At 43.9% G+C, this 21,835-nt stretch overlaps 1 protein-coding gene across 5 annotated transcripts in view; it reads left to right on the forward strand.

Moving 5' to 3' along the window:
• Positions 1 to 21,835, forward strand: part of nfic (nuclear factor I/C) — a 494,946-nt gene that overhangs the window by 353,451 nt on the left and 119,660 nt on the right. For all 5 annotated transcript variants that reach the window (XM_072243879.1, XM_072243881.1, XM_072243880.1 and 2 more), the window contains exons 7-8: positions 3,256 to 3,384; positions 11,512 to 11,699. In XM_072243879.1, coding sequence (XP_072099980.1) covers positions 3,256 to 3,384; positions 11,512 to 11,699 — 317 coding nt within the window. The remainder of the gene's footprint in view (positions 1 to 3,255; positions 3,385 to 11,511; positions 11,700 to 21,835) is intronic.

The raw sequence follows: 21,835 nt of genomic DNA on the forward strand, positions 1-21,835 counted from the left end.
CCTCCAACTTGAGAGTAGCCTCATCATGGCAGAAGAGGAGACCTTGGAACAACATGTTGGAATAGGAATGGGGACTGGAGTTAAATGGTTGGCCACCGGGAACTCCTGTTGTTTTCTGCAGATGGAGTGGAGCTGCTCGACCAAGCGGAGACAGTGAGATAGTGTTCATGGGTTTCATAGACAGTTCAGAAATATGACGGCAAAGGAGAAGCTCAATGTTTTTACCTGTACTTCACATCAGAATCAGATTATTGCTGACTTATCATGTACAATGTGTTGTTTTGTAGCAGCAGTATTACTACAAATTGCAAAATAAATAAATAGTACAATAAAAAGGACTACTGAGGTACGTTCATGGGATTCATGGACCATTCAGAAATCCGATGGCAGAGAAGAAGCTATTCCTAACGTGTTGTGTGTGTGAATTCAGGTTCCTGTTCCATAGCTGCTGCCTGGCCTGCTGAGTTCCTCCAGCATTTTGTGTGTGTTTCCTGTACGTCCTTCCTGGTAGATAAGCAGTGGAATCTGGTAAGGGATAACTCTTGTGTGTAGACACTAAAATGGGATAAATGTAGACTATAAGACATAGGATCAGAATCGGAATCAGATTTAATATCACTGGCATATGTCGTGAATTTTGTTGTTTTACAGCAGCAGTACATAGCAATACATAATAATAGAAAGTCTATAAATTACCATAAGTTATACTGTATACATTAAAAAAATGAAATAATCAGTGCTTATTTATAATTAAATAAAAAAAGCAAAATCAATAGTGAGGTAATGCTCATAGATTCATTGTCCATTCAGAAATCTAATGGCGGAGGAAAAGAAGCTGTTCCTAAAGCACTGAGTGTGTGCCTTCAGACTCCTGTACCTTCTCCTCGATGGTAGCAATAAGGGGAGGGCAAGTTCTGGGTGATGGGGGTCCTTAATGATGGACGCCACCTTCTTGATGCATCGCCTTTGAAGATGTCTCGATCCACGCCAACTGTGGTCTCCTGATGAGGAAGTAAAGAATCCACTTGCAGAGGGAGGTACGGAGGCCCAGGTTGTGAAGCCTGTAGACTAGCACGGAGGGGATGATGGTGTTGAATGTTGATCAAGGATCAACTTTCTACATGATATACGTTTACAAATGTTAGGAATTTACTTTGATGTGTTGGTCAGGGCATGACATGCAACAGAAAAACAACATCCAACAATTATAAAGAATACAGAATTATACAAAAGATAAAGTTCAAGGTTAAAGGGTGGATATGGAATTGAGGCCCTCCATTGGTCAGGATATTGCATCTTAGCTGCCCAAGTATGCAAGCCTGGGCAGTCCGATATGGAGAGCAAGCTGTTGCCCATGCGGCAGGCTGTCCCTCTCCACTCAGCTGATGAACCCAAAGGAACGGCAGTGACTGATACCGTTTGGCAACAGCAGCATCACAGGAGTTGCCAGTCAGTATTGGACTCAATGTTGGCTGCCTTAGGGACTCCAGATTTTTCCAAGGGGTTTAGTCCCAAAACTTTCATTACTCAAGGCAGCAGAGGTTTGAATCAGAGTTTGCGAAGATATGGAATAAAATGTGCCTAAGTACATTAATTTTATCAGTGTTATAAAAAGTAGGTTAAAGTGTCTACACTGCAGTGTGGCGATGGGGGTAATAGGTTGAGAGGTACGGGGTGGAGTGGGGGTGGCTAACTGGAAAGTTTGATCAGATTAATTGCTGGGGAAGCCACTATTACCATGGTGTGAAGTTTTTGTTTCAATAGCCCTATGGGATTTTTTGGGAGGGAACTTTTGGAAAAGGCAGTTCGCTGGATGTGAGCACCAGCAGAGCCCGGAGTGGTCATGGATGACAAGTTCAAGTTTATTGTCATCTGACTGCTCATATATCCAACCAAATGAAACAGTATTCCTCCAGACTACGGTGCACCCACAGAACATACATCACACACAGCACATAAACCAAAATATCACCTTAAATAAGTTAATGAAATATAATTCAAAATGTATGGAGTAAAAAGCAGCGCTGGTAAATAGTAAACAGCTCCCCGTCCTAGTGACAGGGTATTCACTAGTCTCACAGTCTGAGGTAGGAAGCTGTTACCCAGTGTGGCAGTGCTGTTCCTGGTGTAGTGAGTCAAAGAGCTTGTGATCCTCAACAATGCTTCCGGCTCTTCGCATACAATAGTCCCACCCGGTAAATGTCACAAGTAGTGGGGAAGGAGGCTATTGAACTGTCCTCTCATACAATAACATGTACTTTTCACCTCATTATTAATCTCATTATGTCCTTGTACCTTATTGTCTGCCTACTCTGTAACTGTTTTCTGAATTTTTCCAAATCACTATATTCTGAATTATTTTCTTGTTTTCCCTTGTACTACCTCATGTGTCTTGATAAAGGGCCTCAGCTCTATTTCATGCGGAGTTTGATGAGTCAGTAAGTCACCAAAGACTCTGGCAAATTCCTACCGGTGTACAGTGGAGAGCATTCTGACTGGTTACATGACAGCCTGGTGTGGAGGCTCCAGTGCACAGGATTGGAGGAGGCTGCAGAGGTTTGTACACTCAGTCAGTTCCATTACGGGCACAATCCCACACTGCCACCGAGGACATCTTCAAAGGCAGTGCCTCAAGAAGTAACATCCATCACAGCGACCCTCACCACCCAGGGCGTGCCCTCTTCTCATTACTCCCTTCAAGGAGGAGGAACAGGAGCCAAGAAGATCCACACTCAATGTTCGAGGAACAGTCTCTTCCCCTCCACCATCAAATTTCTGAAAGGTCCTTGAACACTATCTCCCTATTCGTCTTTTGCACACCTTATTTATCCCTCTACTGTTGTCGTAAAACTGTGGAGGCCAAGTCATTGAGTATATTTAAGGCAGAGATTGATAGATTCTTGATTGGTCAGGGCATAAAGGGATATGGGGTGAAAGCAGGAGATTGGGGCTGAGAGGGAAAACGGATCAGCCATGATGAAATGGCAGAGCAGACTCGATGGGCCAAATGGCCTAATTCTGCTCCTGTATCTTATGGTCAAAACAACAACTTTGACACATATGTAAGTGATAATAAACCTGATTCTGATTCCACTGATTGTGGATTGCATTAGCATGATGCCATTATTCCAAGTATCTAAGGTCTCATCATCCAAAAGCTCTGAGGATTCTCCTCATGCTCCAGCCTCAGAGAAGAATGCACAGATGTATGGAGATGGGATGTACTGATGGTGCTTCTGCTTGTGTTTCCTTCAGGTATCTCCCCTACCGTGAAGAAGACTGAGATGGACAAATCTCCATTTAACAGCCCTTCTCCACAGGACTCCTCTTCACGATTGAGTAGCTTCACACAGCACCACCGTCCTGTTATCGCAGTGCACAGCGGTAAGTGCATCATCAAAGTTACTCATGGAACTGTAGCCAATAACAGGGACTTACTATCATTTACTGGGTGTCACCCGCTTTAGCTTGCATAATTGTGAACTTCTGACTAACCAGAGCAGCAGCAGACAAAATGCTGGAGGAACTCAGCAGGTCAGGCAGCACCTATGGGGAGGAATTAACAGTTGATGTTTTGGGCCAAGAGCCTTTATTAGTCCTGTAATGTCGACTGTTTATTCATTTCCACAGATGCTGCCTGACCTGCTGAGTTCCTCCAGCATTTTGTATGTGTTGTTCTGGATTTCCAGCATCTGTAGAATCTCTTGTGTTTATGATTAACCAAATAAGTTTGCCTCTTGACTTTAAAATATACCTCATTATGAACTAGCACCTTACTGTGTATCTGCACTGCACTTTTTCTGCAGCTGATACACTTTATTCTGCATTGTTATTGTTTTACCTTGTTTTAGCACAATGCACTCTGTAATGATTTGATCATTATGCAAGACAAGTTTTCACTGTAGCTCGGTACATGTGACAGTAATAAACCAACACCAGTTCTACTTTGTCTCAGGAATGTCTACTGAGCAAGTAAATGTATAAACTTATAGTCATACATTCTATACTAACGTTGCATTTCGTGGTCATTTTCTGTACATTACAGCTTAAAAAATTGGCTAAGATAAGGACTTTCAAAAAAGATAATGGTTAGTTTTATTTGGCATGTGTGCAGTCAAGTGCATTGTTTGTGTCAAAATCAACACAATCCAAGGATGTGCTGGGGCAGCCCACAGCTGTTGCCATGCTTCCGACAGCATCATAGCATGTCCACTAGTTATTAACCCTAATCCATAGATCTTTGAAATGTGGGAGGAAACCGGAGCACCTGGAGGAAACCTACATGGTCCTGGAGAAAACATACAAACTCATTACAGACAGCAGTGGAATTGAACCCTGATCTTCAGCAGGTCGCTGGCACTGTAAAGAATTACAGTTCACATTTGTACATCCAGGTCACTTTGTTCTACTAAGCTCCCTATTGCCTTACTGTTCATAGTTTGTACTATGCTTGTTGGACTTTCTAAAATGCATCACCCCACACTTATCTGTATTAAAATGCATTTGTCACTCCTTAGTCCAATTCCCTAACTATCAAGATTCATACAATAACCTTCATCGCTATCAACAACACCTCCTAATTTACTGTCACCACAAACTTCCTGGCTTATCCTTGCCTTTAGTTCTCAGTAGAACAAGTCACATATAAGAGTCAAGATTCAAGATTGTTTAATGTCACTTCCAATACACAAGTGTAAAAGTGTAATTGTTACTCTGGATCTGATGCAGCACAACAAAAACACAATAAGATAAAGAACGCAATAATAAAAAAACACAATAAATATAAATACATAAAATAGTTTATATATATGAGTTGATTCTATGTCCATAAAGTGATGCTAGGCACAGGAGTGTCTGTACATAAGGTGACTGACAGGAAATGATAAAGTATTGGTGGTTGGGGGTGTGGACGGGTGGGTTAGTGGGTGGAGGTGTTGATCAGTCTTACTGCTGGGGGAAAAATAACTGGATTTGAGTCTGGTGATCCTGGTGTAGATGCTACGTAGCCTCCTCCCTGATGAGAGAGGAACAAAGGTGCATGGGACCCTTCATGATGTTCCTGGCACCTTCCTGTATATACAGTTTGCTCACGATGGCGGATAAGCTGGTGCTGATGATGCTTTGGACAGTTTTAACTACCCATTGTAGAGCCTTTCTGTCCATCGCAGTACAGTTTCTATACCATACACTGATGCAGCTAGTCAGGATCCCACACCAAATGGAGGAACTCTGAGTGAGCAACGTCAAAACTGCAAGCCGTTCCCTAGAAGGTGGCTGCTCAAATTAATTCAAAATAAGCTACAGTCTCCCATGGTCCACTCTCCTCTCCCATCAGATTCCATCTTCTCCAGCCCTTTGCCTTTTCTACCTTCGGTATCACCTCCCAGCCTCTCTCTTCATCCCCGCCTCCCATCTGGCTTCACCCATCAATTTTTAACTTGTCCTTCTTTCCCCCCACCCCACTTCCATATTCTGGCAACATCCCCATTCCTTTCCAGTCCTGATGAAGTGTCTCGGCCTGAAACATCAACTGTTTATTCCTCTCCATTGATGCTGCCTGACCTGCTCAGCTTCTCCAGCATGGAATGTGTTTTCCAGCATCTGCAGAATCTCTTGTGTTTGTGATATAAGATGGTCTCTGTGGTATGAATATTAATTTGGACAAACGGATGTGTAGAAAACATTAATTATTTCCAAACTGCGGGATGTTATAGTAATGATCCTGTTGTAAATACTGTACGAAAGAACATCCCTCTGGTTTAATTAATCCTTGCACTATACTACCATACGCTGTGTAGTTTTTTTATTCCAGCATACAGAAAGGTCAGTGAAATGTTTAAAAGGATTATTAAAGAAGAGGTGGAAAGCCAGCCACATTTTGAAGTGGTAGCTGGGTGTCGCAGCTCCCAGCACCATTTGAAACAGAAAGCGAAGTTTATCCATGTATGTTTCATCCCCGCTGTCTATGTGATATGTAAGCCAGGGCAGTACAAACCGTTGTCTACACAGCAGGCTCCCCCTCTACATGCAGCTGATGAATCTAAAGGAACGGCAGAGACTAATACAGTTGGCACCAGTGGTGTCGCAGGAGTTGTCAATCAGTGCTGAACTTAATGTAGGACTGCCTTAGGGACCCCAGCTTTGGATTTTTCCTTGGGGTTTACGCATGAAGCCTTCCCCAAGAGTGGGTATAGCCACGAAGCAGCAGAGGTTTGAGATCAGAGTTTTCCTTCTCCTCAATGAGCTGCCAGCCACAGCTGACGAGCCCCATCTTCCCGAAGTGAATGGTTTTAAGGTGGCAGTAACCCACCTTTGCCCCTTCTCTTGTCAGTGGAAATGGTTTTGCCGGGCTGAGTAGCCACACATGGAGGCCAGGAGCTGGACTTGGTTGTCAGAGGCTATATGGAGATACGCACCATTGGGAGCATTTAATAGGTAGTGGGAGCTTATCCCCACTACCTCCCTCAGCTATGGCAACTTTAAGAGCCACTGTGTCACGGAAGTGCAGTTGGTAGAGCTGATGCCTGTCAGTTCCAGAGACCAGGTTCAGTCCTGATGCTATTGCTGTCTGTGTGGAGTTCGCATGTTGTTCCTGTGACTGCATAGGATTCCACAGGGTGCTTTTGTTGAATGGTTGGTTGGTTAATTGGCTGTTGTATATTGACCCTTCTGCGAGGGTGAGTAACAGAAGCTGGGGTGAGTTGATGGAGTTGTGGACCGCCACGGTAGCATAGCGGTTAGCCTAACACTTACTGCACGGAGCATGAGAGCTCAGAGTTCAATTTCAACACTGTCTGTAAGAAGTTTGTATATTCCTTCCCATATACACGTGGATTTGCTCTGTTTTTCTTCTACATTCCAAAGGTGCACCAGTTAGTAGGTTAATTGGTCGTTGTAAATTGTCTTGTGATTAGACAAGGGCTAAATAGGTGGGCTGCTGGGTGGTGCAGCTTGTTGGGAAGGGCCTGTCCGTGCTCTATCTCGAAATAAAAATAAAACAAATCAAATGGAATTAATTATGCGAGCACCCAAGTGGAGTCTGATGTTCTCTTAAGCCATTGTCATCGGGGACTTTAGGGTGGACTCCCTCAATGGAGAGCGCCTGTCTGTGGCTTGTTTAATGTAGGGAGTTTGGTGAATGAGCAGCCATCACACAGTCCTTGACAGACCTGGGTCAGTGTCCAGTGGTGTGGAATGCAAGATGACTAGGGACCCTTCACTTCTTTAGCTTTCTCCCGCCGTCATGGCCGTTGTGATGTGTCGTCTTATTTCACCAGTTCCACTGTTCAGGTCTTGGTTGGATTGTTCTTTGTCTGGAACCTCTCCCTTGACCTTACTTCCATGGGTGACTCTACAAGGAGTCAGTGCTGGAAGGCTAAACTCCAGACAGTATCATTCTCAGGATCTCAGGAACTCGATCTCCTCCATAACAAGGTGACAATCCTTGGAGGGATAAATAGAAGTAGTCCAGATGGGTGCTCGATGGTCAGCATGGACTTGATGGGCCAAAGAGCCTGTTTCTTTGCTGTATCACTCTGTGACTTCCAGTGTACTTCAGCAGTTATACAAAACTCAGGTAGTCAGCCCTTCTAATTTACCTCTGCACTGCCCTGTTCTCATGAAGAGTCATCAACCAATGATATTCATTCATTCTATCACCTGACATGCCGTCACATAATCCAAAACTAAAGGAAGGAGCTCCCATTTTGCTAATCAGGAATCAGGAACACTCACATGCTGTGGGAGAGAGCAGAAGCCTCTGTGGATGTACCGCTGGGTTGTGGATGTACCACTGGGTTGGGGGTCTACCGCTGGGTTAGGGATGTACTGTTGGGTTGTGGATGTACTGTTGGATTGGGGATGTACTGTTGGGTTGTGGATGCACTGTTGGATTGGGGATGTACTGTTGGGTTGTGGATGCACTGTTGGGTTGGGGATGTACTGTTGGGTAGGGGATGTACTGTTGGGTTGGGGGTCTACCGCTGGGATAGGAATGTACTGTTGGGTTGGGGATGTACTGTTGGGTTGTGGATGTACTGTTGGGTTGTGGATGTACTGTTGGGTAGGGGATGTACTGTTGGGTTGTGGATGTACTGTTGGGTTGTGGATGTACCGTTGGGTTGTGAATGTACTGTTGGGTAGGGGATGTACTGTTGGGTTGGGGATGTACTGTTGGGTAGGGGATGTACTGTTGGGTTGTGGATGTACTGTTGGGTAGGGGATGTACTGTTGGGTAGGAGATGTACTGTTGCGTTGTGGATGTACTGTTGGGTTGTGGATGTACTGTTGGGTAGGGGATGTACTGTTGGGTTGGGGATGTACTGTTGGGTAGGGGATGTACTGTTGGGTTGTGAATGTGCTGTTGGGTTGTGGATGTACTGTTGGGTAGGGGATGTACTGTTGGGTTGTGAATGTACTGTTGGGTAGTGGATGTACTGTTGGGTTGTGAATGTACTGTTGGGTTGGGGATGTACTGTTGGGTTGGGGATGTACTGTTGGGTTGGGGATGTACTGTTGGGTAGGGGATGTACTGTTGGGTTGGGGATGTACTGTTGGGTTGTGGATGTACTGTTGGGTAGGGGATGTACTGTTGGGTTGTGGATGTACTGTTGGGTAGGGGATGTACTGTTGGATTGGGGATGTACTGTTGGGTTGTGGATACACTGTTGGGTTGGGGATGAACTGTTGGGTTGTGGATATACCTCTGGGTTGGGGACTGGGTTGGGTACCTGCCCCTCCTGTCAGCGCTGCTCTCTAGTGTTTGCTCAGGGGAAAACAAACTGGTCTGCATCCACATCTTTGCAGTATCTTCTAAGTGATGCTTTGCAAAGTCCTTATGGACAAGGATATGCTTTTTTTTTAACCAGGGCTTCTTCCTTGGCACTCTTCCATAAATATTCTTTTTGTGCAAGGACTTAGAAGTTGTGGAGCCATGAACTTCGTCTCCAGTTGCAGCACTGACTTCTGCAGTTCACTCAAAGTGGCTGTTGGTGTCACAGCAGCTTCTCTTACAAGTACCATTCTTCTGAGGCACCTAAATTTAGAGGGTCAGTCTGACCGAGGCAATGTGGCTGGGGTTTCATATTTTTTCCGCTTTTTCATGATAGGCTGCACTGAGCTCTTCAGTGTCCTTGAGATGGTCTTGTGCCCTTCCCCAGATCTGTGCTTCTCTAGTACCATTTCCCTGATTTGCCCTGAATGCTCTTTTGTCTTCATTTGGTTTGGTCCGTTGAAAATCTTCCATTCTCTTGGACCTTGCAGAGAGAGTTCCATTGAATTCATTGTAAACGGGTGATCCTCCAATTTTCTACATCAACAAATTGGGTGAATATATGGTAATATATTGCTACTGAGGAAAGTTAGTGTAGTAATTACAAAGGGGATGAATAGTTTTTCAACCTCACAGTTTTGGTTTTTAATTTTTAGTAAATTGTTGACAGGTTTTGGATTTTTTTTCTTTTGATTTGACATGATGCACAATGTTTTGCAGATTAGCTCAAAAACTCTTACTTCAATACATTTTAAATTTAGAAAATGAGACAGTAAAATGTGAAAATAGTTGTGGGGGCTAAATACTTTTTCAAGGCTAGATAGATAGCTAGATAATACACTCAGTGGCCTCTTTATTAGGTACACCTATATGCCTGCTCATTAATGCAAATATCTAATCAGCCACTCATATGGCGGCAACTCTCAATCAATCAAATCAAGTTTAATTATCATTCAAACCATACATAAATACAGCTGAATGAGACAGCATTCCTCTGGGGCCGAGGTACAAAACATTCAAAATAGCAAGTAAACATTAAAAAATAGCGAGTAACATAATTTAAAGTATTGAGCAAAGAAGCACATTTACTCATAAAAAGACACGTATAGTTCAAGACCCTGATCAACAATGTTCTGCAACTGATGGTACAGTCTCCCAGTAGTGTCCAGACGCACACAATCCAGTCTTTCATTCCACTGCTCGAACACAAGAGGGCAGCACCGACAGAGGAGAGGCCAGGCCCCAGCCAAGCTCAACTATGCTGTAGCGCTTCCTCGTCTCTGACCTGGTCCGCAGCAGCAGGCAAGCCCAAGGCCTGAGGCCTACATTTCACTACAACTGAGGCTACACAGCACCCGTGTCAATGGTCTCTCCACCAGTCAAGGGTAACAGGCCTGCGGCAACTTACATTGTCACTGTCCAACAGAGTCTTGTCCGAGACAATTTCCCACACCAGCTCTGAAGCCTCTGAGTAGCAGGCTGCAATGTGGTCTGCAGCCAGGGCAGCTCCTCCTGCACGTCCTGCTCCGATATCCCGACCAGCTCCTTCGACATCTCGGCTGGCCCAGCTACTCTGATCAACCAGCAGCTCACTGATGGAGTAGCCCTGCAGTGCCCAATGTTCTTGGAGTAGAATTGTCTTTGGAATGTAAAAGCAAACTTTACAAAGGAAAAAGCACCTTCGGTTTGCCCCTGGGAGGCTGCTGCGTTCCCACACAACGCCATCTTACCGGAAGATCAGACAGGCATAGTCAAGAGGTTCAGTTGTTGTTCAGACCAGACATCAGAATGGGGATGAAATGTGATCTCAGTGACTTTGACCATGAATGATTGTTGGTGCCAGACAGGAAGATCTGAGTAGCTCAGAACTGCTGATCTGCTGGGATATTCACACACAGCAGTCTCAAGAGTTTACAGGGAATGGTGCGAGAACCAAAAAAAATCCAGTGAGCGGCTCTTCTGTAGGTGAGAATGCCCTGTTAATGAGGGAGGCCAGAGGAGAACGGCCAGTCTGGTTCAAGCTGACAGGAAGGTGACAGTAACCCAAATAACCACATGTTACATCAGTGGTGTGCAGAAGAGTATCTCTGAATGCACAACGTCAAACATTGAAGTGGATGGGCTACAGCAACAGAAGACCTGAACATGGCCATTAGTGGCCATTTTGTTAGGTTCAGGAGGTACTTGGTAAAGTGCCCGCTAAGTGTGGATGGAGAGATAGATAGATAGGTAGGTAAATAGATAGATAGATCTTGATTGAAACACACACAAAATGCTGGAGGAACTCAGCTGGAGAGGAATAAAGAGTCGATGTTTCTGGCTGAGACTATTCATCAGGACTCGGCTCTCAGCTCAAAATATCAACTGTTTGTTCATTTTCATCGATACTGCCTGGCCTGCTGAGTTCCTCCAACATTTTGTGTGTGTCGCTCTGGATTTCCAGCATTTGCAGAATCTCTTGTTTTTAGATTTTCGTTGGAGAAGCTACTCTGTATATTTCACAAATTGAGCAAAATGTACTAAACGAAAAGTGTTTTGAAACTTGAGGCCAAGTACATTAAAAATGGTAACATACAAATGGGAGATAGAAAATACTAGTTGTAACAAAAATGCATTGTCTTGTGGTGTGATACTATAAAAAGCAACATGAGAAAGTAAATAATTTTCACCTTAAAAATTCAAAATATGTATTAGCCCTTCCAGTCGTTTGGAGCTAAATCTGTGCTTTTGTGTATTTCTAGGTCTTGCATCGAGAAGTCCCCATGCCTCTCCATCTTTGCATTTTCCAACAACTTCCATCCTGCCCCAGACTGCGTCCGGCTATTTCCCGCACACAACGATCCGGTTCCCACCTCATCTCAATCCTCAGGACCCTCTCAAGGATCTGGTCTCACTTGCCTGTGATACGTCAAATCAACAACCAGGCCCGGTAAGAGTAATCCTTCTTGCAATATGCTTTTCTGTGAAAATGGGAAATTGGACCTCATTCTGTGGCCTAAAAGAGATTGCCAGGACTGTGGAGTTCAGTACACGAGTACACATCATCTTCCCACATTGTCAGAGTTTAGGATTTCTAACATAGTTATCTATTGAGGTATAGCATGAGATATACTCTTCTGGCCTGTAAACATGTGCCGCCACTTATTTAACCCTAGCCTTATCACAGAACAATTTACAATGACCAGTTAGCCTGCTAACCAGTACGGCTTTGGATTGTGGGAGGAAACCTGAGCACCTGGAGAAAAGGCAGACATTCCATTGGGAGGATGCGCAGAATCTCCTTACAGATGACTTTGGAATTGAACTCCAAACTCCAATGCCCCGAGCTGTAATAGCATTTTGCTAACTGCTGCACTACTGTGGTGCCCAAAATTTTCTCTCCGCGGCCACGGAATTTGTTTGAAATCAATTCCAAAATGTCCCAAGTATTCAGTTTTGATGAGATCTTGCAAAGGTGTCCAGGAGTCAGTTTCCGCCTTGAGAATCTTTGTGTGCTATGATGTTTGTGGAGTCTGACAGATTCCTCGTTCAGCATTGTACAAAAGTGTAGGTTTATCATGTTTTGCCCTGGTGAATTTTGGCAATGTTACCACAGCACTCATGCCCCTTTGATTTGGTCACCAAGCAGATGGAGGCTTTCATAGGAGGAAGTGAACAGACCAACTGGTGAACATCAAACATATTGCACAAAAAAGGCAGAACAAACACCTTATCTGTGCTGAGAGTTGATAGTTTAAGGTTGCCTGTGGGCTGTGATGACCCTTTGCAGTGCTGAGTGCTGGAATTGCAATTAATTCTGATTCCTATTCTGGGAAAACATTGATTTGCTTCACAAGTCCTGATGAAGGGTCTCAACCTACAACATTCACTGTTTATGCATTTCCTGACCCGCTGAGATCCACCGGTATTCTGTGTGCGTTGCTCTGGATTTCCAGCACCTACAGAATCTCTTGTGTTTATATTTTGCTTCACATCTCCTCTCTTATGAGATGCCAACACAACAGCCCACCCTTATTTCATTCAGTACCACCTCATCTTCTTTCACCAAGAAGAATCACTTCTCCCAGAGCACCTACCACTCAAGGGCAGCTTCTGTCCCAACTCTTGCACACTAGAAGATGAACTCTTGGACTCCCAGGCTATCTGCACATTACTTGTCTGTCAGCACTGCACTTCCTCCGAAGCTGTGACTTTGTATTCCGCATTCTGAATTTAGCATTTCAGCTATATTATCTTTCATCACGAGTTCCAATAGGGCACCAGCCTTCCCACCACTGAGGACATCTTAAAAAGGACAAGGCAACATCCATCATTAAGGACCCCCCCCCCCATCATCGAGAACATGCCCTCTACTCATTACTACCATCAGAGAGGAGGGTACAGGGGCCTGAAGGCACTCTCAGTGTCTCAGGAACAGCATCAGATTTCTAAATAATGAATCCGTGAGCACTACCACAATTTTTGCTCTCTTTTTTGCACTGCTTTTTTACCTTATATACTTCTTACTGTAAAGTTACTGTTTTTTATGTATCACTGTGTACTGCAGCCACAAAACAACAAATTTCATGACATTAGTGTCAGTGACAGTAAACCAGATGCTGATTCGAATTCTGCTTTCCTTTTTACACTTTAATGTATGGATGCTCTGTCCGGATGGAGGGGAAACAAAAGCTTTTCACTGTATCTTGGTACACATGACAGAAACCAACCCCAGTTCCAGTTTCTACCCACCTTCCTTTCTGCAGGCTGCACTAGCTCTGTGCCTTGCCCTGTACTCTGTCACCTGCCATACTTGTGTCAGGTTCTTAAGCCAGGGGGAATTCATTGCCACAGACGGCTGTGGAGGCCGAGTCTTTGGATATATTTCTAGTGGAGGCTGATAGGTAATTAATTAGAAAGGGCATCAAAGGTTATGGAGAGCAGGCAGAAAATGGGGCTGAGAGGGATAATAAACCAGTCATGATCAAGTGGCGTAGCAGACCGCCATTTCTGGTGACCTGATTCTATTTAGATATCTTATAGCGCCCCTTTTGTGCCACCTGCCCTCTTGCTCCAAGCCAAAACAACCTCCCCTTATGTGGTGATGGGGTACAGTTGCCCCTTCTGGTGGTATCATCTCCCCGTTGGTCCATACTGCACCAGCTCCTTTGGAAACCCTCTCCTCCCTTCAATATCATCCCCTTCACAGCCCTTCCAGGTACTAATTCGCTAATTCCCTTTCATGGACCCTCACTATATCTGCACGTCCTCCCTGTTCTCCCATCTTCCCTGCTTCCTCTCTACAATCCCACATCCATTCGTGTACCATGGAAAATCACCTCAAGTTCAAGTTTATCATCATCTGACTGTACCTGTGTACCACCAAACAGAACAGCGTTCCTCAGGACCACAATGCACCCACAATACATGTATCTCACACAGCACATAAAACAAAATTTACCGTAAATAAGTTAATAAAATATAATTCAAAATGCATGTAGTGCACAGCACAGGTAAACAGTAAACAGCTTGCTGTCCTAGTGAAGAGACCTCGGTAGTGGCAGGGTTTTCATTAGTCTCACAGCCTGAGGGAAGAACCCGCTGCCCCTGTACCTCCTTTCTGATGGTAATGGGTCAAAGAGATTGTGGGGTGGGTGGTAGGGATCCTCAACAATGCCTCGGGCCCTTGGTATACAACGCTCCCAGTAAATGTCACAAATAGGGAGAAGGGAGACCCCATTGATGCCCTCGGTAGTCTTTACTATCCTCTGTAGGGTCCTGCGATCTGCTGCCTTGCAGCTATGTACCACACAATGTTGCAGAGAGGCAGAACACTCTCGATGGTTCTGCTGTAGAAAATTGTTAGAATGGGGGCGGGGAGCCTTGCGCGCCTCAGTCTTTTCAGAAAATGTAGAAGCTGCTGTGCCTTCTTGACTAGTGAGGAGGTGTTGTGAGTCCAGGTTAATTAGTCTGTTATGTGCACACCAAGGAACTGACCAACGTTGTGTCACACTGGACTGCAACCCCAACATCACTGAATCACAGCATCACAGCAATAACGCAACATGCGTGAAGACGTGATTTAGTAAGAATGTGGAGTTCAGGAAGGGGAAGTCGGGAGTCTGGAGAACCAGTCCTCGTCAAGTGATCCGCAGAGGAAAGGGTGAGCAGCTTCAAGTTCCTGGGTGTCAACATCTCTGATGATCTGTCCTGAGCCCAACATATTGATGCAACTACAAAGCATGCCAGCAGCCATATTTGAGGAGATTTTGTATGTTACCAAGAACCCTAGCAAATTTCCATAGTTGAACAGAAGAGGACAGCATTCTGACTGGTCACATCACTGCATGGTAGGGAGGGGTAAATGCAAAGAATCGGAACTAGCTGCGGAGGGTAGTAAACCCAGCCAGCTTTATCACACACTAGCCCCCCCAGCATCGAGGACACCTTCAATTGGTGGTGCCTCAGGGAGGTATCTTTCTTCTCATTACTACCATCGGGGAGAAGGTGCAGGAAACTGAATACCAACACCCAACAATTTAGAAACAGTTTCGTCTCCTTTGCCATCAAATTTCTGAATGATCCATTGACCCATGAACACTACCTCAGTACATTGCTCTCTTATTGTAACTTCTAGTTTTTTTATGTATTGTATGGCTGCTAGAAAACAACAAATTTCATGATATATGTCAGTGATAATCTGATTTTGATTTTCATTTCTTTCTTTCCATGGCATCTAGTTTAAAACCAAAATTATTTGTGCAGAAATCATCGAGTTTAAATGCAGCTATTATACCAGGGAAATTGTACAATTTTCTTAAGCAGTACCTTTAAATACCTCTCCATGCCTTGTGGCACATGAGGCAACAACCTTGCCGTTTCCTTAGCATTTGTCCTTTTTTTACGAGGCCGCGTTGCTAACTCAACACTCAGCCAGCACAGATGGAAAGCGTGCAAGGAGCCAGCCGGATTAGAACCTGGGACCACTCACTTTGAAGCCCAGTGCGGATGCCACTGCACCACCGACTGGCTTAAATTCTGCAGTACCTAGAATGGGTAAAGTCTACAGAAAATTAAATAGATGAACTGAGAACTGGTCTGTTGAGTTAGAAATGAAGAGTTGCTCAAATTTCCCTAAGTGTTAACTGGACAATCTTCAGTGATTGTTCCCGGATGGATGTTTGCAGTTTGTTATGACTTACAGAATCGGTTATCTGCAGTGTGTGCTTGTTAGAATCAAGAATCCATCATTACCCTTGTGACTATTGTAACTATATGTGTAGTGTGCTGTGTGCTGTTGGTACTGTGTTCTGCACCTTGGCCTTGGAGGAAAGCTGTTTCGTTTGGCTGTATTCATGTGTATGGTTGAATAACAATGAAACTTAAACTTGAAATTGAATATATAGATAATTATTGATTAGAGTTCAGCCCAGAGGCTTCTACAGATGACATACTGACATGTTCTATCTATTGTCAGCAATTTTAAGCCCCTTATCTGAAAAAAATCAAAAAAAATCAGAAGTTCTAAGGGTCTTGGGAGTTCTTGTGCAGGGTTCCCTGAATGTTAACTTGCAGTTTGAATCGGTGGTAAGGAAGGCAAATGCAATGTTAACATTCATTTTCAGAGGGCTAGAGTACAAGAGCAAGGATGTAGTGCTGAGGCTCTACAAGGCATTGGTTAGACCGCACTTGTAGTATTGTGAGCAGTTTTGGGCCCTTTAGCAGAATCAGAATCAGGTTTAATGTCATGAAATTTGTTAACTTTATGACAGCAGTACAATGCAATACATGCTAAATAAATATAGAGAAAATAATTGAATTACAGTACATATATATGTCTATTAAGAAGTTAGGTTAAAATAACAAATAAGAAAAAGTAGTGAGGTAGTGTTCATGGATTCAGTGTTCATTTAGAAATCAGAAGGCTGAGGGGAAGAATCTGTTCCTGAATCACTAAGTGTGTGCCTTCAGCCCTCTGTACCTCCTACCTGATGGTAACAGTGAGAAGAGGATATCTAAGAAAGGATGTGCTGGCATTAGGGGGGTTCCAGAGGAGGTTTACGAGAACGATTCTGGGAATGAAAGGATTAATATATGAGGAGCGTGTGATGGCTCTGGGCCTGTACTTGCTGGAATTTAGAAGAATGAGGGAGGATCTCATTGAAGCCTATCGATTATTGAAAGACCTAGATAGAGTAGATGTGGAGAGGATGTTTGGTATAGTGGGGAAGTCTAAGACCAGAGAGCACAGTCTCAGAATACAAGGACATCACTTTAGAACAGAGATAAGGAGGAATTTCTTTAAACAGAGAGTGGTGAATCTGAGGAATTCATTGTCACAGACAGCTGTGGAGGCCAAGTCATTGGGTATATTTAAAGTGGAGGTTGATAGGTTCTTAATTAGTTCGTGTGTCAAAGGTTACAGAGGGAAGGCAGGAGAATAGATTGAGAGGAAAAATAACTCAGCCATGATTGAGTGGCAGCATAGACTCAATGGGCCAAATGGCCTAATTCGACTCCTAAGTCTTATGATCTAATTCAATTTAGAAGGATGATTCTCTTATCTGTGTCTTCCATCTACACAGATCTGGCAGGCAGGCTGAAGCAGGCAGTTGTTCGGCAATTTGCATGAAGGCGCATTGTCAAAAGGTGCAGTTGAATTTGCAAAATGTCAGCACCACCCAACATCTGGGTGTGAAGTTCTCAGTGGGAAATGAGTCACTTACCTGAAGTGTCAAAATGATCAAAACATACACAGGGTTATAAGTGATGCTAAAAATATGCGACTGGTCTCTCAAATTAGAAAGAATAAAAAGGAAGGTTAACTCTTCAGAATATATTTTTAGGGTTTTAATATTTATTTAAAATCTCCTGCAATTGCTCTCTATTTTCTTTTGTTATCCAGAGGCTAACCCTCCAAAATGCTGGAGGAACTCAGCAGGTCAGGCAGCATCTATCGAAATGAAAAAACAATCAACGTTTCAGGCTGAGACCCTTCATTTAGACTGGAAAGGAAGGGTGATGAAGCCAGAATAGGAAGGGGGGGGGGTATTTTAAGGCTGTGTCCCATAACTACAGCACAGCTGGCTCATAGTTGTAAATTTGTTCCTGAACTGAGTTCTGTTCAGAAACAGCATTTGGTATAATAACTCTGGCATATGTCATGAAATATGTTGTTTTGCGATGGCAGTACAATGCAATTCATAAAAAATAATATAAATAATCATAAATATGTATATAATTAAGTATATATTAAAAAGTAAGTAGTGCAAGAATAGTGAGGTCCTGTTCAGGGGTTCATTGTGCGTTCAGAAATCTGATGGCAGAGAGGAAGAAGCTGTTCCTGACTCGCTGAGTGTGTGTCTTCAGGCTCCTATACCTCCTCCCTGATGGTAACAGTGAGAAGAAGGCATGTCCAGTAACGGGGGTCCTTAATGACAGATGCCACCTTTTGGAGGCATTGCCTTTTGAAGATCCCTTTAATGCTGGGGAGGCTGGTGCCCATGGTGGAGCTGCCTGGGTCTGCAGCTATCTGCAGCTTTTTCCGATCCTCCGGTCATGGTGAGAGGCAACTCTTCGCAGCCATTCTCTGTCAATCAATGCCCGCTCAAGTGGTTCGAGACTGAAATTGTGCTCTGTGGGAGATTTGTGTATCACACACGGAGGGCGTCAGTGAAAGGCAATGGTCATGCTCGAGTGCTGTAAAACTAGTTGCAGCACCTAAGCGGAGAAATTCTTCAGCCACAGAAAAGTCTTTTATTCTGAAACTGTCCTGATGAAAAGGCCCAGTAACATGATGAAAGATCCCATCCACTCTGCTCACGTACTGTTTGTCCCACTGCCATCAGGGAGGAGGCTGCTCAGCATCCATGCCAGGACCATCAGACTCAAAAATAGTTCTTTCTGGAAGGCATAAGGCTGATCAACATCTTCACCCACGCTCTCATCCCTCCGCATCCCCAACCACCTGTCAGTCACCTTACGTACAGACACTCCTGTGCCCAGCATTGCTTTATAGACATACAATCAATCCATGTATATAAATTATCTTATGTATTTGTAAAGTGCTGTGCAAAAGTCTTAGGTAAATACTGTATATAGCTAGGGTGCTAAGACTATTGCACAGTACTGTAGTCATTTTATGCATTGCACTGTACTGCTGCAACAAAATAAAAACAAATTCCATGACATATGTGAGTGATGAATAACCTGATTCTGATATGGGTCTCTATTGTGGACTGGGAGAGGGAGGGGGCAGGCAGAGGGGAATCATGGTTGAGAAAAGCAAAAGGGAGAGAGGAGAAAGCAAGAGGCACCAGAGAGGCTTTCTGTAGTGATAAATAAACCAGTTGTTTGGAGTCAAATGACCTTGCTCAGGTGCCTCAGGGATGGGTATGTCTGCCCCCGTGCCACTCTCTGCCACAGGCACTCCTTCTCTGCCACCTGCCCCACACTCCATCCTCGCCATTCCCAAAATCCTTTCTCCCATCAAATTTACAAACTTGCTCTCTGCTCCATGTTGACAAATCCAGTACTGTGGAAAAGTCTTAGACTCCCTAACATTATATACGTACCTCAGAATTTTGCACTTTACCGTATATATTGTGTTTTTTATTGTTGTTGTGTTCTTTATCTTATTGTGTTTTGGCGCTCGTATTTCATTCTCCTTTATACTTGCGTACTGGAATGACATTAAACAATCTTGAATCTAGAGTGAAGGGTCTCGACCCAGAATGTCGACAGGTTATACTCCTCCATAGCTGCCGCCAGGCCTGCTGAGTTCCTCCAGCATTTTCTGTATGTTGCTTTGAATTTCCAGCACCTGAAGACTCTCTTGTGATTATGATTTGATACTGTTCTGCATTTCCCAGTATTGAAGCATCTATTTCATGTGCTCTTGTTAAGCAGAGAAAACAAGGACTGCTTAGCAGATTAGTCTACACTACTTCATTACAGTTCAGGTTTTTGAGTGCAGTTTGTTTAATATTTCAGTATTTGTTCTTTGAATGATAATTCCACTAATCCGCTGAAAGCCATTGATTGCTTCCAGCTGCACAAAATTGCAGCTGTTAGCTGGAAAGTTGTTAGTTTTATTCCATATATAATTGTAGTCTGGACATATATTATACTGATAGAGAGAATATATGTAACTTAGAGTCATTACCAAAGAATTTTATAAGTTAAACTGTTGGCAGAAATCTGCTTTAAAAGCTGATATTTAATATACACTTCAGTAAGACTAGGATTATCATCATTCTGTTCAGTGTCTCTGTTCTACCACACTCCTCAGGATTCTGACGAGTGCGGTAGAGGAGGGGAATCTGGGAATACAGGACCATAATTCCATGAAAGCGGCGTCACAGGTAAATCAGGTCATAATGTCTTATGAAGGCCAGCGTACAGTACAAGCAGCTGGTGGGATAGAGATACATCTCTACCAAAGGAGATGTAAGGTGCTTCTTCACTCTGTTAGCCCGCAGGTCACCCTTGGGCAAGGTGTAGCACCTGCTTAGCCCCCCTCCCCCTCGATCAGGGTGACATGAAGCCATGGGAGCAGATGGTGGATGGTTGTATGAGCAGTTGGTACAAGTCCTGGTTATGTGACCACTGATGCCAGGCAGACAATCTCTGAAGATCATTGATAGTGGCTGGGGTCTCCCGTCCTGTAAAGACACTGCCCCAAAAAAGGCAATGGCAAACCACTTCTGTAGAAAAATTTGTCAAGAGCTATCATGGTTATGATACCATAATTGCCCACGTCATACGACACGGCAGATAACGAACGAACAAGAGTACAGGAGTTGGGATGTTATGTTGAAGTTGTATAAGAAATTGGTGAGGCCTGATTTGGAGTGTCGTGTGCAGTTCTGGTCACCCATCTACGGGAAAGTTATCAGGAAGATTGAAAGATTGCAGTGAAAATTTACAAGGATGTTGCCAGGACTTGAGGGCCTGAGGTTTAGGGAAAGGTTGAATAGGTCAGGAGAATGAGGGGAAATTTGAGAGAGGTGTAATGAATCATTATACATAATTATGAGGGTAAATGCAAGCAGGCTTTTTCCACTGAGATTAGAGTTAGACATCATAGGTTATGGGTGAAGGGTGAAATAGCTAAGGGGATCCTGAAGGGGAACTTCTTTTCTCAGAGGTTAGTGTGAATGTGGAATGAACTGCCAATGAGTGACAGATGTTGGCTTGATTGCAAAACTTAAGAGGTTTGCATAAGTACCTGGATGGGAGGGGTATGGAGAGCTATAGTCCAGGTGGGAACTGATAGGACTGGGCAGAATAACAGTCCATCATGGACTAGATGGACCAAAGGGCCTGTTTCTGTGCTGTAGTGTTCTATGACTATGACTCTGTGTGTCCTGTACTGAAGCCCATTTCTGCACAATTTATGTTGCAACGCATGAAGTAATACTCTTTTATCCCTGTGTGTTGTATTTAGAGTAATGTCTACCTTCAGCATTACCTGTTCCAAGTGAAAATGTATTCTGGTAAAATTTCAGCTGAAACCTGGAACACAGAATCATCATGTGTCATGTGACATCACATGCTTGTATCTTTTGTTTACATTCTCAAATTGCTACACTTCTTGTTGGCACAAGAGAGTCTGCAGATGTTGGAAATCCAGGTGTTGGAAACACATACAAATTGTTGGAGGAACTTAGGCCAGGAGTCCTGATGAAGAATCCTGGCCCAAAGCATTGACTGTTTACTCTTCTCCATAGACCCTGACCTGCTGAGTTCCTTCGGTATTTTTTGTCTGTTGCTTTGGATTTCCAGCATCTGCAGAATCTCTTGCGTTTTTTGAGTCTGTTTGTATCTGCAAGCCCAGCTTTGTTTGAGGAAGTCTCTGACATCTGTGTTGGTCGTCATGTAGTGATTGTCCATCATATCCAATGATGGCAGGAAATCTGTGTGGGAGAGCTTTTGTCGTGGAAAAGCCATTGCACTGAGGCAATTTCACTCTTTCAACCTTGGAAACCGGGTTCCTGTGGTCCGAGTAGTCATCACAAACTGGGGGGCTTCCTTGTTTGCAGGGGATAACCATGACTTCTTCTGTGCCTTGTCATGCCCTTTGCT

This window comes from Mobula birostris, chromosome 26 (assembly GCF_030028105.1).
Source record: "Mobula birostris isolate sMobBir1 chromosome 26, sMobBir1.hap1, whole genome shotgun sequence".
NCBI lineage: Eukaryota > Metazoa > Chordata > Chondrichthyes > Myliobatiformes > Myliobatidae > Mobula > Mobula birostris.